The sequence below is a fragment of the Pygocentrus nattereri genome, chromosome 19 (assembly GCF_015220715.1).
Source record: "Pygocentrus nattereri isolate fPygNat1 chromosome 19, fPygNat1.pri, whole genome shotgun sequence".
Lineage (NCBI taxonomy): Eukaryota > Metazoa > Chordata > Actinopteri > Characiformes > Serrasalmidae > Pygocentrus > Pygocentrus nattereri.
This window is the reverse complement of record NC_051229.1, coordinates 24,919,225-24,932,785: the sequence shown is the minus strand read 5'-3', so window position 1 is coordinate 24,932,785 and position 13,561 is coordinate 24,919,225. Positions and strand designations below refer to the sequence as shown.

General features: G+C 39.3%; 1 protein-coding gene across 6 annotated transcripts in view; it reads right to left on the bottom strand.

Annotated features, from left to right (window-relative positions):
- The window catches only part of pik3cb (phosphatidylinositol-4,5-bisphosphate 3-kinase, catalytic subunit beta), a 134,005-nt gene that overhangs the window by 40,047 nt on the left and 80,397 nt on the right, over positions 1 to 13,561 (bottom strand). For 4 of the 6 annotated variants that reach the window (XM_037530845.1, XM_037530841.1, XM_037530846.1 and 1 more), the window contains 5 exons: positions 8,110 to 8,199; positions 6,661 to 6,912; positions 6,470 to 6,566; positions 6,194 to 6,324; positions 4,970 to 5,020 (listed from right to left, as the gene is read on the bottom strand). In XM_037530845.1, the coding sequence (XP_037386742.1) occupies positions 4,970 to 5,020; positions 6,194 to 6,324; positions 6,470 to 6,566; positions 6,661 to 6,912; positions 8,110 to 8,199 (621 nt within the window). The remainder of the gene's footprint in view (positions 1 to 4,969; positions 5,021 to 6,193; positions 6,325 to 6,469; positions 6,567 to 6,660; positions 6,913 to 8,109; positions 8,200 to 13,561) is intronic. The other 2 variants (XM_037530843.1, XM_037530844.1) reach the window with 1 other exon arrangement.

Below are 13,561 nucleotides of genomic sequence, written 5' to 3'. Positions count from 1 at the left end.
GCACGTCAGCCAGATAAAGATCAGGACATTCAGGCTACAGAGAAGCTTCTTCCCACAAGCCATTCCTCTCTTGAACAGTTAAAATATTACACAAAAATATTACAGATTCTACACTGCCCTTCTAAACATATTGGTATATATATATATATATATATTATATATATTATCACACTCAACAGTCCATCCTCTGAAACCACTATAACAAACCAGTGTTTCTTCTAGTATCTCACTTACCCGCCTTATTACCCCACTTATATTACCTCACTGATTCCTTTGGTGAACAGAGGTTCACCAATATGCAAAAAACTATAAAATTAAAATTGTGGAAAATTTTCAGAATAATGTTCATCAGAATAAAAAATTGTGAAGAATTTGGATATCTTACCATCTACAGTACACAATATCAAAAGATTCAGAGGGTCTGGAGAAATCCCTATACGCAAGGGACAAGACCATTATGTTTGGGCCCTCAGGTGGTACTGCATTAAACACAGCCATGATTCTGTACTGTAAATCAATGCATGGGCTCAGGAAGATGTCCAGAGATCACTGTCTGTGAACAGAGTTCGCCATGCAATCCACAAATGCAAGTTACAGCTGTATCATGCAAAGAAGAAGCCAACACAATCCAAACATGCTGTGGTTTTCCCTGGGCCAAACTCATTCAAAAGGGACTGGGGAAAAATGGAAAACTGTTTTGTGGTCAGATGTATCAAATTTAAAATTCCCTTTTGGAAGCCATAGACACCATGTCCTGCGGAATCAAGAGAAAAGGGTCCATCCAGCTTGTTATCAGCACAGAGTTCAAAAGCCTGCATCTTTGATGGTATGGGGTTGCATTATTGCCTATGTCGTGGGCAGCTTACACATCTGGAAAGGCCATCAATGCTGATCAGTATATAGAGGTTTTAGAACAACATATGCCAACATCCAGATAATGTCTCTTTCACAGAAGGAGTTGCAAATTTCAGTAAGACAGTGCTAAACCACATACTGCATCCATCACAACAGCACGGCTTTGCATAAAAAGATTCTGTGTGCTGAACATTTGGCGCATCATGAAATTAAAAATCTGTCAAAAAAGACTGTTGAACAGCTAGAATTCTACATCACACAAAAATGGCACAAGATTCCTCTACCAAAACTCTAGCAATTGGTCTCCTCACTCATCAGTTATTTACCAACTGTTGCTAAAAGAAGAGGGGATGCTACACAATGACTGATGGTAAACATGACCCTGTCCCACCTTTCTTGAGATATAAGTGAGACTTTTTTAATCCCACAAACGGGGAAATTCCACCTCTGCATTTAAACCATGCGTGAAGTGAAACACCACATACACACTAGTGAATACACAAACAAGGGGACAGTGAGCACACTTGCCCGGAGCAGTGGGCAGCCCTATCCAAGGCGCCCGGGGAGCAATTGGGGGTTAGGTGTCATGCTCGAGGACACCTCAGTCATAATGAGTATGACTGCCACCTTAAATGCACTGATTCTTTAAATCCACTGCCACCCGTAAATCTCAGGCAAAATTACATTAACTGGTACCTCAAATTCACTGCTCCCTTCAATCCTTAATGCTTCCTTAAATTACTGCCCTGCCGCCTTAAATCCATTGCTCCGTTAAATTATTTGGTACATTTAATTGACTGCTCTCTTAAATACAATGTTTCCTTAATTCCAATGCCACTGTGCATTAGGCTGCATGTGCATGAGTCTGTGTGTACTGTGTATGAGTGTCCGTGTGAAAGGTGTACATTGCGACATCACTTGTGGCATTTAAGACTTCAATGTTCTGAACATTTCGCCTGATCCACTTCACATGGAGGGAAAATATCTTTTTTTTTTTTTTGGAATACTTTATTTTAGCTTATTTTGGTTCAGTACCAGTGGTTCCATTGGAGTTATGTTCAGTATTTACTGTGTCCATCCCATGCTTTCATTGCTCCTTACATTTTTCCTTGAGAATTGCAAAGAAATCTGTAGGGATATTTTTTTTTTCAAAGTATGTTTTTTTTTCTGTACTTGAATTGCCTTAGATATTTTCATAATACCTTTTTAAGCAAATACATATTACAGTAAATCACAAGTGCAAATGTGATACTCGTGAGCACAAAGTATTCCGTTTGCATTTATTACATTGCGCTCAAACCGTTTCCCCACCCCCATTCTCAATTTTTTTTTTCTTTCTCGATTTGATAGTTTTAGTCACATGTCATGTAAATTACCTTCAGCTGTGCTCGAGTGATTTTTTTTTTGGCTGATGGCTCCTGGTTGTGTGGCTGGCCGCATAGTATGAAAACCCTTCTCCAGAAGACAAAGATGGAGGACAAGGAACAGTGAAGGTTAAAATTCTACATGAACCTATGGATTTGGATTACACGGAATTTACATGTAGGCAGGAATTGTATCTCTATAATGCACTCTCCCAACACATTGATGTGCCAACAGAGATTAGATGCTGTGCAGGAGCTTTTTAGGTTTGCAACAAAACACATTTAATGGACCAGTGGCAGAAATACCTTGACACAGTACCTGGAGAGACATCCCAGTTTAGAGATTGAGAGAGAGCTTGGAGAAGCTCTTGGAAATGTACCTGCCTGTGCCCTGCATCTCAAAGATGCTGGGTGTCTCAAATATAGTGTTTAGAGGATGCGGGAGTTTGGCCTTTCTGCTAGACATCATAACAATAAGAATGATAAGAAGCTGGACAATGCTGTACAGAATATAAAAAATGAAATGTCAACTGCTGCATGGTGAAGGGAGGTTATGATCCATAGGTATCCATATACAGTGGAGGAGGGTAGCCATATCAATTTACAGTCTGGAGTCTAAGGACATCCTCTTCAGATGCTCTGGGTTAGGCTGCATCCTACACAGGACATTCTGCGAGAGGACGCCTTTCACTTTAGCATGTGGACAAAAACCACAAACTAATCTGGTTAGTACTTTAAATTGATAATAAAAGGATAAACATGAGTAGGATGTAATTTTATTTGTACATTAAATAATATTTATTTTTTGGAGTCCAAAACATTGCTCACCAAGTACATCATTCTGTTTGGTGCAGTAGGTATTCCAGGAAGGTAAGTCTTCATTTCACTTGGTTTGCTAGTACATAGCCAACAACTTCTTGCAGAAAGTACAGTATAGAGTCTTCTTGTCTTGTTGAAAGGTCCTTTGAGAAAAATCAACTACACACTGAAGCCAATGTGTCACCATATATTACAGATATGATATTGTCAATGTCATGTTTACTTCTTATTCAAGACAAAAAAAGAAAATTACACGTTGTCAATATTTCATTAGCTATTACCTAATGTTATACTTCATGTGGATTAAGTTTAAACAAATTCATAACCTTAGCACTACCAACATGATATTAAAACAGTTAAAGATGTTAAGCTTCACTACTAGCATACTTCTGTAATTTCGATAAACCAGAGTCTGCTTTTAAACTTAACTCTTGCCATTCCTCCTCATCCTCCACCTTTGTCGTCTGGAGAAGGGCTTTTCATACTATGCAGTCAGCCACACAACCAAGCCTTCAGCCAATAGTATTCATGGATGGAAATGGGCCATGAGCCCAACCCTGAACTGTTGAAACCACTTCCCACCCCTTAATTAACTGCTACGTGAGAAGGACCTATGAGCGCTCTGACTCCACCTACAAAGGTGAGGGCATACAGTCAAACACAACCTGAGCACACTGCATTTTTTGTTGGTTCCGAGTCCAAGCTAGCAAGAAACAAGTCTTTGTCGACGTAAGCCAGAAACTCAACTTATTATCAGATCTAATAAGTGTCTCCATTGTCTTTGTAGTGTTGTTAGTTTGTCTAAACATGCAAGTCTATCTTAAATTTTAAGCCACACTTAGAGAAGGAATTGAAAGTGTGCTTCTGATTCCTTCTAATAAAATGGAGAGAGTTAGTCATTTTGCAAAGTGACCTGATTGCATACAGGACCCACCAGTGGAGTAACAGCTACTCAAACCATCTCAAGAAATTCAGAGTCCGCTGAAGCCACAAACCAGTCTGTGCGCAGACTGAACCCTGGAAGACCATCACTAGAAGACTTCCACAGTCGTTGACTGAGACAGTTCTGCATTCAGCTGTTGCTACTGAGCCGCCACAAACAACGAAGTCAGACAGCGTGGACATCACCAGATCCAGCCGGCTCTGAGCCAACCTCTCCTGAAGTATAAAATCAGCCTTTTGAAGTCCATCGTAAGGCTGGGTTTGCTTTCTTTTATGCACTCAGGATTCCAATGCAAACTTACATAATAAGAAAACCATTTATAGTTATGTCTACCCATATAGTTATACACACCCACACTTTGTCAAGTTCGCTTGAGGATCTTTCATGCCTCAGTATTGAGTTGCCTTCCCAGGAAGTGCCCAAAACCACATTGTCTCACACTATTTTAGCTGAATCACATTATTTGTTCGTTTTCAAATGTTATTCATTTTTTTTTCCACTTAAAGTCATTTGAATGTGGTTTAATACTTTAAACCAGGCAATACATTTCCTTTTGTGATGGATGCATCCTTGGTGTAAGCATTTTGTGTCTTGTAGACTTTAAGCAAATCCAGGTTACTCTAACTTCTTGTCTGAGGTTCAAGGAATAATAAAAGACTAAAACTGCTTGTAATGCTACAAATGATAACAGTCTTAAACAACCCTATTTAAGGACCCAATTTCAAATACATCACTTAATTGGGACATTTTCTATTTTTTTCTATTATTATTTCCATCTATTATTACTGAAATTGCACCTTGTTGTTACAACTTCATGCCTCTTTATTACTATTTAATATTTACTTTTTGATTTGTGATTTTTTAGCTTTCATTTCAGCAGTTCAACAGTATGAAAGTTATAAAATTTTTAATAAGCCAATTATATCACATTAATAATTGCGGATATAAATGAAGAATTTGGCTTTGTTAAGTGTGTGTGTTCACAAACCATTGACATCGAATCACTAGCTCCAGCAATTTCTGCAGCTTTCTCAAGGATCTAGAAAAAGGAAAAGCAGAAAGAGTAACCTATGATGGCAATATCAAATTGCAACAATATACTGCACAGTATTGTGCAAAAGTCATTCATTTAATTTAAAGCCAAAATGGCCATTAAGTACAACATTCATTTTTCAGGAGATATCTGATATCAAATATCCACTGAATAATACATGTACCTAAGGAATGGGAAAGTCAATAGCAAATGTGAGAAAAAGGAATTTAAAAACTGGAATTATAGTTTACTGGAGTTAAAGATATACAGAAAATGGGACTCTCAACAACCGTGCAAGACCTATTAGACCAAAACTGTCACATGCTTTCATCTTTGAGAGATGATAGAAAAAAAAAGTCACAAGTTTCTGTCCATCCCACCTGAGAGCCCAGACCACCAAGGACATGTGTTAAGTGTGGGTGTTGAAGGGGCTGCAAATCCCCCTGATAATAAAAAATATTTGGAACTTTAGAATAATTTGAGTGTAGTTAAGATCAACGTGTGCTTGTTTAAGGGTGGAGTTCGTATTTTTATACTTTTACTATCTGCAGAAACTGCACTATTTAAGCGAACACCATATTTTCATTACAGTGACCTGAAAAAAAGTTTTTTCAAAAAGACGGTTTTGGGAGCATGACACTCAAACACATGCAGGTCGAGCTGCAAAGAGAGAAAGACTATGCAGCAACTATGCAGATCAGTTCTGAGTCACAAAGTAGCCTACTGTTGCTTTTTAATCTTCATGACAAGCATTTATCACAGCAATGCAGTTTATCAATCACTGTATCTCATGTTCAGAGTGAGCGTGTGTGATTGTGGGCATGACCCAGTCAGTTACTGCACCACATATTAACAATCTGATAGGTCACCACTTAACTCATTGCTTGCATATATGCTGCTTAAATTGTTAAAAAAGCTGAAAATGCAAGCAACTTCTGAACTTTGAAGGTGTAGAAAAATATCCCTCTTCAGATTTCCTAGAACAAGAAAAGCAAGTCGCCCAAAAAGAATAGGAACTAACAAATTGTTGACGCTTCTTTGCAATTTTAAATGTACATTTTCTACTTTTTTTCTGACTCTGAAAATAAAATGTGGTACTTTATCATTTTGACTGAAAATGAAATAAAAGAGTTTTCTTTACTCTCATACAGCCCTATATGCTGTTTTATGTACACATACTTTGTCGAAAGGTGGAAAAATGACTGGATGTGTGGAGTACTCTGGAAAACGAATATGAAGTGCTGTGGCATTCTCAGTGTATGGATTTGTCTGGATCGTTCCAATAGGGTTCAACATCTCCTCCAGCTCATCTGAGACAGATACAAACCAGAAACAACCTCAAACACACTAATTATGCAGACAGTCATAGATTTTTACTCATATATACTAAACCATCAGCATAAGATTTTTAACTTTATCCATGGAAATGTGAGTTTATGGTGTGTGTTCTCTCACCAGGAAAAGAGGACCAAGTATGTAAGATGATGTCACCAGTCTTTAGCTGTCCTCTGTAGTCAAAGACCATTGTGTTCACCCATGCTATTGGGTAATGCTAAATATAAAGAGAAACATTACTATAAAAATATTTTCCTTTCTTCCCAAATCTACTTTGATACTGCTCTGAGAGTTACTTTGTAATTTCTCACCACTTTGCCAGCTTTTCGGATAGTCTGATATTTGTTCATTTGAGCATTTTTGGTGGATTTCTGCTTTTTGACTTTGTCCATCACAGCGTAGATGGCAAAACAGAGGCGAGCCATGCGGGGAAGGTCACAGATGGAAATTTCAAACTCCAGAGTCCTGTTCCACACATACTCAGAGCGGCCACTGCTCTCATTGCTCACTGCTGGCTTACACAGCAGCTCTGTACCATGGAACAGCCCTGCACGAACCTGCACCTAGCAGAGGGAGAAAGGGAGAGAATGGCATTTCTAAATTATAATCGTTGTGACAACGTCAACAGAAAGGTTTATTTCATTAGTCCATGTTTTTAGGACAGAAAATGACTACCCTTTCACTCTGATCTGAAATTTTTTTTTGTTTTGTTTTGTGTGTTGTGAATGAGTTATTAAAGCTACCCTTGGAAAAGCATAAAAGTTTTGGGGCAATCTGCACCTGATTTTTACTTCTCTGAAATTGAACAACAAAACATTTACATTAGGAATATGCATAGGCACTTCTTAACCATTTAAGATGCCAGTTTTCAAATACTGAAATAGTCATGTGGGTTTTCATTATGCTTCATTATGGGAAGCTGAAAAACATACAGCCCACTAATTCGGTGAAATGGCAATTTTGTTTTAATAGGACTAAAATTTGGCGAGTGTGCTTTTATTTTTGAGCAAACATGTATTTAAGCACAAGTGCTTTAACATAAGTGCGTTGTCAAGAATGGCCTTGTTAAGGACATGATTGAGAAGTCAGAAGCAGCCTGCCTGCCTCAGAGATACAAAAGGGGTTTTATAGGAAAGTATATCGTGCTGCAGATGTGTCAAATAAATCTGGGAAGCATTAGGACATCTTAAAAAAAAAAAGAAAGAAAAAAAGCTTGAAACATAACACTGTACAAAGGCAGAAATCTGACAGAAAAATCAAGTGTTTTGGCCTATAATGTTCATTACTTATAGGCATTATGACTCCCCTTCATAAAAACAATAACATTACACATTTTTGTAGGAATATTACCCCACACAATATATTTTTATTGTTGCTAATAAATATTACATACACTTATATTCATCATTATATATTTATTACATTAACATTAATCACATCCAAATGTTACTTCTATCTGTACTTTCCCTCTGCAGTATATTATAACCCTTTTCTTGATGTTGAAAAATGATAACTGTTTCTATGTTTCCTCTTCATTATGTACACATTCAGTTTAGGTAAACGTGACAGTGCCCCACACGTTATGTGCAAGTATGTTGGCAGATACCCATGCAAACGTTTCCATGACTGCAGATTTGCAGAACCATAACTAGTTTCTTAGTGCAACATTGTTCAGGTCTCAGATTATGATGGGCTACACAAGAGGGTTACTTTTAGTGGTCAGAGCTTAGACTAGGGAGCTTAAAAGCATTACGCCTTACCTTTGCTGTCTCATCTGCATTGACCTTAATGCCCTTCACCAAAATGATTTTAAACAGAGAATGGACCTCCCAAACACATGTATGCATCTGCTACCAAGAGAAGAAAGTGATGGTGGTGAAACGCATTAAACATTCATAGTATATCCATACTTAAACACACTGTCTGTGACCCTGCACATGCACACTCCTGGCGGTTTGGCTTAGTAAATTACTAATGATTGTGTATGACATCAACAGTCATGCCTAATGATATGCTATACAGGCATAACATTATGACCATCTCATTTCTACACTCACTGTACATTTTATCAGCCCACTTACTATATGGATGCACTTTGTTGTTCTACAATCACAGACTGTAGTCCATCTGGTTCTCTGCATACTTTGTTAGCCTCCTTTTACCCTGTTCTTTAGTGGTCAGGACCCTCATGGACCTCACAGAGCAAGTACTATTTGGGTGGTGGATTATTCTCAGCACTCCAGTAACACTGACATGGTGGACATTGATGGGTCTCTGTGTGTGGTGCTAGTACAAGTGGATCAGACACAGCATTGCTGCTGGAGTTTTTAACAGATCACTGTCACTGCTGGACTGAGAATAGTCCACCAACCAAATATATTCAGCCACCACGTCCTGTAGACAGTGTCCTGTGACCACTGATAAAAGACTAGAGGAGGACAAACACAAACTGTGCACCAGCAGGTGAGCTAACATCTCTGACTTTACAGCTACAAGGTGGACTGACAAGGTATAAGTGTCTGAGTGAACAGTGAGAGGACAGTGTTTAAAAATAATAAAAATAACAAAAGACAGTGATCAGTAAACTGTTGGACCTGAATTGAACAGTTAAACAGTACAAAAACACAATATAATGTTTTACCTTATGAACCTCATTATTTTATAAATATACACTCATAACAGTATTTGATGCATGCAAAATGTTTCAAAAAAAGTTTGAATAAGTGCCTGTTTACGAGGTCAAGTCAAAATATATTCATATAGCACTTTTTTTTTTTACAAAAATGCATTATCTCAAAAACTCCAAGCTCCCATGAGTAAGTGAAAACTCCTTTAGAACAAGAGGAAAAAAACCTGAGAGGAAACAAGGCTTGAATGTCTGTGTTACATCACCATTCCTTTCAACAACACGCAACAAATGTGTGGACACTGAAGACACAAACTTATCCAGTTTTGAAAGCAAATCTTCAGCTATGCAACCTTTGTGGGCCTTTGTTTGTCTAGAGGCAGTTGACAGGTTCAACCCGAATTAAAACTAAATTTAATCATAGAAAAACTCAATCAGCCTGTTTAAACAACCTAATTAATATATATACGTATTCAGATGATAGCACTAACACCTTAGATCTAAAATTTGGACTACTCAATATAAGATCACTAACCTCAAAAGCAGTCATCGTAAATGAAATTATAAGAGATCATAAATTTGACATGTTCTGCCTCACTGAAACATGGGTTGGACCAGATGAATATTGAGCTTTAAATGAAGCCACCCATGTAGGCTATAATTATGCACATAGGCCAAGATTATCAGGCAAGGGAGGTGGAGTATGTGTAATCTACCAAAATACTCTAGATATTAGTCAGAAACAATGTGACATCTTCACTTCCTTTGAGGTCCTTTCCATTGACGTTACAAATCTGGTCACAAAAAAGAACGCATTTTAATTATTTAACATTTACAGGCCACCAGGGCCCTACTCTGAATTTTTAAAAGAATTTAGTGATTTCGCTGCAGGGTTTACATTCTTACAGTCCTGTTAAAACTTTGTCTTTTCCGAAATTCTGTAAAGCTGCTTTGTGACAACATTCGTCGTAAAAAGCGCTATGCAAATAAATTTGATGTTGGTATTATGCAAAATGTAACAGGGCCTACACACTACTGTAGTCACATGTTAGATTTAGTTTTGACACTAGGTCTTAACATAGACAAGCTTAATATCCTACCATAAACCTCAGCAGTCTCAGACCATTACCTAATTTCATATAAGCTACGTCTTAGCGATAATATATGTATGTCCATTCATTATTCTACAAAGCGCTCAATAAAACCTTTTACCGCCCAACAATTTATAGAAAATCTGCCAGAACTATCAACACCAGTTTTCACTCCATCAGACCCAATGGAACTAGATTTACAAACCGATTATTGAGAAGATACCTTCCGATCCACTTTAGAAAATAAGACAGAAAAAGCTTGCCCCATAGTACAATGATAAAACCCGTACCTTAAAACAAACCATTCGGAAACTAGAGCGGAAATGGCGACAAACCAAGCTGGAAGTGTTCAACTCTGCCTGGAAGGACAGCCTTACAGAGTATAGAAATGCTCTCACTAAAGCTCGCTCAGCATATCTGGCCTCGCTGATTGAGAACAATAAATATAATCCTAAAATTCTGTTTAGTGTGATTTTCCGAATCACAAAAAATCAGGCAGGTACTGAACCAGAAATTCCAGCAACTCTCAAAAGGGAAGTTTTTATGGACTTCCTTAATAATACAATTGAAAATATTAGACAACAAATTCAACACACAGTATTAAATCCAACTTGGCTGTCATCTGACCTGGCTGATATAAAACGAAACACAGTTGTAGAAAAAAGCCTGGGAACTTTTTACCCACTCCCACAGCTAGAACTAGACAAGATTATGCCCTCTGCAAACTGCACGACCTGCATACTCGATGCAATTCCCTCAAAATTACTCAAAGAAGTACTGCCAGTCATTATAAACCCTCTTTTAACTATAGTAAACTCGTCCCTTAGTCTAAGCTATGTTCCCAAAGCTTTTAAACCAGCAGTTATCAAACATCTGATCAAGAAACCAAATCTTGATGTTAGCGTCTTGTCTAATTACAGGCCTATTTCTAACTTACCATTTATATCAAAGATCTTAGAAAAAGCTGTGGCCCAACAACATAGTTGATATCTACATAAGAACCATACATATGAAAAATTCCAATCTGGATTCAGGCCACATCACAGCACTGAGACAGCTCTAGTTACGATAACTAATGATCTTCTTGCCTCTGACCAAGGCTATGTATGTAGAAATGTTAGAAAACATGGTTGGAATCACAGGGACAGCCCTATCATGGTTCCAATCTTACCTAACAGAACGTTATCAGTTCGTCAGTGTAAACAATTTATCTTCCAAAAGTAAGATTTGGAATTCCGCAGGGCTCTATTTTAGGACCATTATTTACTATACATGTTACCAAACCAGCCATTAGGGGTGTACTTTGTGTACTTCTGGTGCCGGTCCCAAGCCGGATAAATGGTGAGGGTTGCGTCAGGAACGGCATCCGGCGTAAAACTTGTGCCAAAACTATCATGCGGATCACAAATATGATTGCTATACTGGACCGGTCGAGGCCCGGGTTAAGAACGACCGCCTCCGGTGCTGTTGACCAGCAGGGTGCCGGTGGAAATTGGACTACTGTAGGTCGAAGACCATCAAAGAGGAGAGGAGGAAGGCGGGTTAGAAGGCAGCGAGAGAGAAGGAAAGGCAGGAGTGTGGAGGTTAGAGTAGGGACAAAGACTGGTAAAGGCAGAGAGCTTGCAGATATGATGGAGAAAAGGAAGGTAGATATTCTGTGTGTTCAGGAGACCAGATGGAAAGGAAGCAAGGCCAGAAACATTGGAGGTGGATTCAAACTGTTCTATCATGGTGTAGAGAGGAAGAGAAATGTGTCAGACAGGATCATGAGCCTGAAGTTGGAGGTTGATGGTGTAATTTTGAATGTGGTCAGTTCATATGCACCACAGGTTGGTTGTCAGTTAGACGAGAAAGAGGAATTTTGGAGTAAGATGGATGAAGTGGTAGATGGTGTCCCTAGAGAGGAGAGATTAGTGATCGGTGCAGACTTCAATGGACATGTTGGTGAAGGGAACAGATGGGATGAAGAGGTGCTGGGTATGTATGGTGTGAAAGACAGAAATGTGGAAGGTCAGATGGTTGTAGATTTTGCAAAGAGAATGGAAATGGCTGTGGTGAACACGTATTTTCAGAAGAGGGAAGAACACAGGGTGACCTACAAGAGTGGAGGGAGGTGCACACAAGTGGATTATATCCTTAGCAGGAGATGCCACCTAAAGGAGATTGGAGATTGTAAAGTGGTACCAGGGGAAAGTGTAGCAAGGCAGCATAGGGTGGTTGTCTGTAGAATGAGATTAGAAACAAAGAAGAGGAAGAGAGTGACGACAGAGCCAAAGATTAGATGGTGGAAGCTGAAGGAGGAGGATGGTTGCAGGCAGTTCAGGGAAAAATTGCAACAGGCCCTTGGGGGCAGTGAGGAGCTACCTGAGGACTGACTGAGCTGTAGTTTCCAAGGTGGTGAGAGAAACTGGCAAAAATGTGTTGGGTGTTTCGTCTGGTCAGAGGAAAGAAGACAAGGAAAGTTGGTGGTGGAATGAGGAAGTCAAGGAGAGTATTCAGAAGAAGAAGGCAGCTAAGAAAAAGTGGGATAACCAGAGAGATGAAGGAAGTAGGCAGGAGTACTGTGAGGCTAGTCGCATAGCGAAAAGAATGGTGGCAAAGGCATCAGGCCTATGATGAGCTGTATGAGAGGCTGGACAGTAAAGAAGGAGTAAAGGACTCGTTTGGCTAAACAGAGAGACAGAGCTGGAAATGATGTACAGCAGGTTAGCCTGATAAAGGATAGAGAGGAAAATGTACTAGTGAGTGAACAGAGAGTGTTGAGTAGATGGAAGGAGTACTTTGAAGAACAAACGAATGAGGAAAATGAGGGAGAGAAGAGGACAACGGGGGGAGAGATAGTGGATCAGGAAGTGCAGAGAATTAGTAAGGTGGAAGTGAGGGCAGCTTTTAAAAGGATGAAGAATGGAAAGGCAGTTGGTCCAGATGACATACCTGTGGAGGTATGGAGATGTTTAGGAGAGAAGGCAGTGGACTTTTTAACCAGATTGTTTAACAAAATCTTGGAGAGTGAGAGGATGCCTGATGAGTGGAGAAGCAGTGTACTGGTCCCCATTTTTAAGAACAAGGGTGATGTGTATGTGTGTGTGTGTGTATTAGGATAGTGAGACAGTGGTGAGGTGTGCAGTTGGCGTGACAAATGGTTTCAAGGTGTTGGTAGGGTTACATCAGGGATCAGCTTTGAGCCCCTTCTTGTTTGCAATGGTGATGGAAAAGTTGACAGATGAGGTCAGGCAGGAGGCTCCATGGACCATGATGTTTGCAGATGACGTTGTAATCTGTTGTGAGCGTAGAGAGCAGGTGGAAGAGAATCTGGACAGGTGGAGGTTTGCAATGGAGAGGACAGGAATGAAGGTCAGTAGAGACAAGACGGAATACATGTGTGTAAATGATAGGGAGGCAGGTGGAAAGGTGAAGATGCAAGGAGTAGAGGTCGTAAAGGTGGATGACTTCAAATATCTTGGGTCAACCATCCAGAGCAATGGACAGTGCATA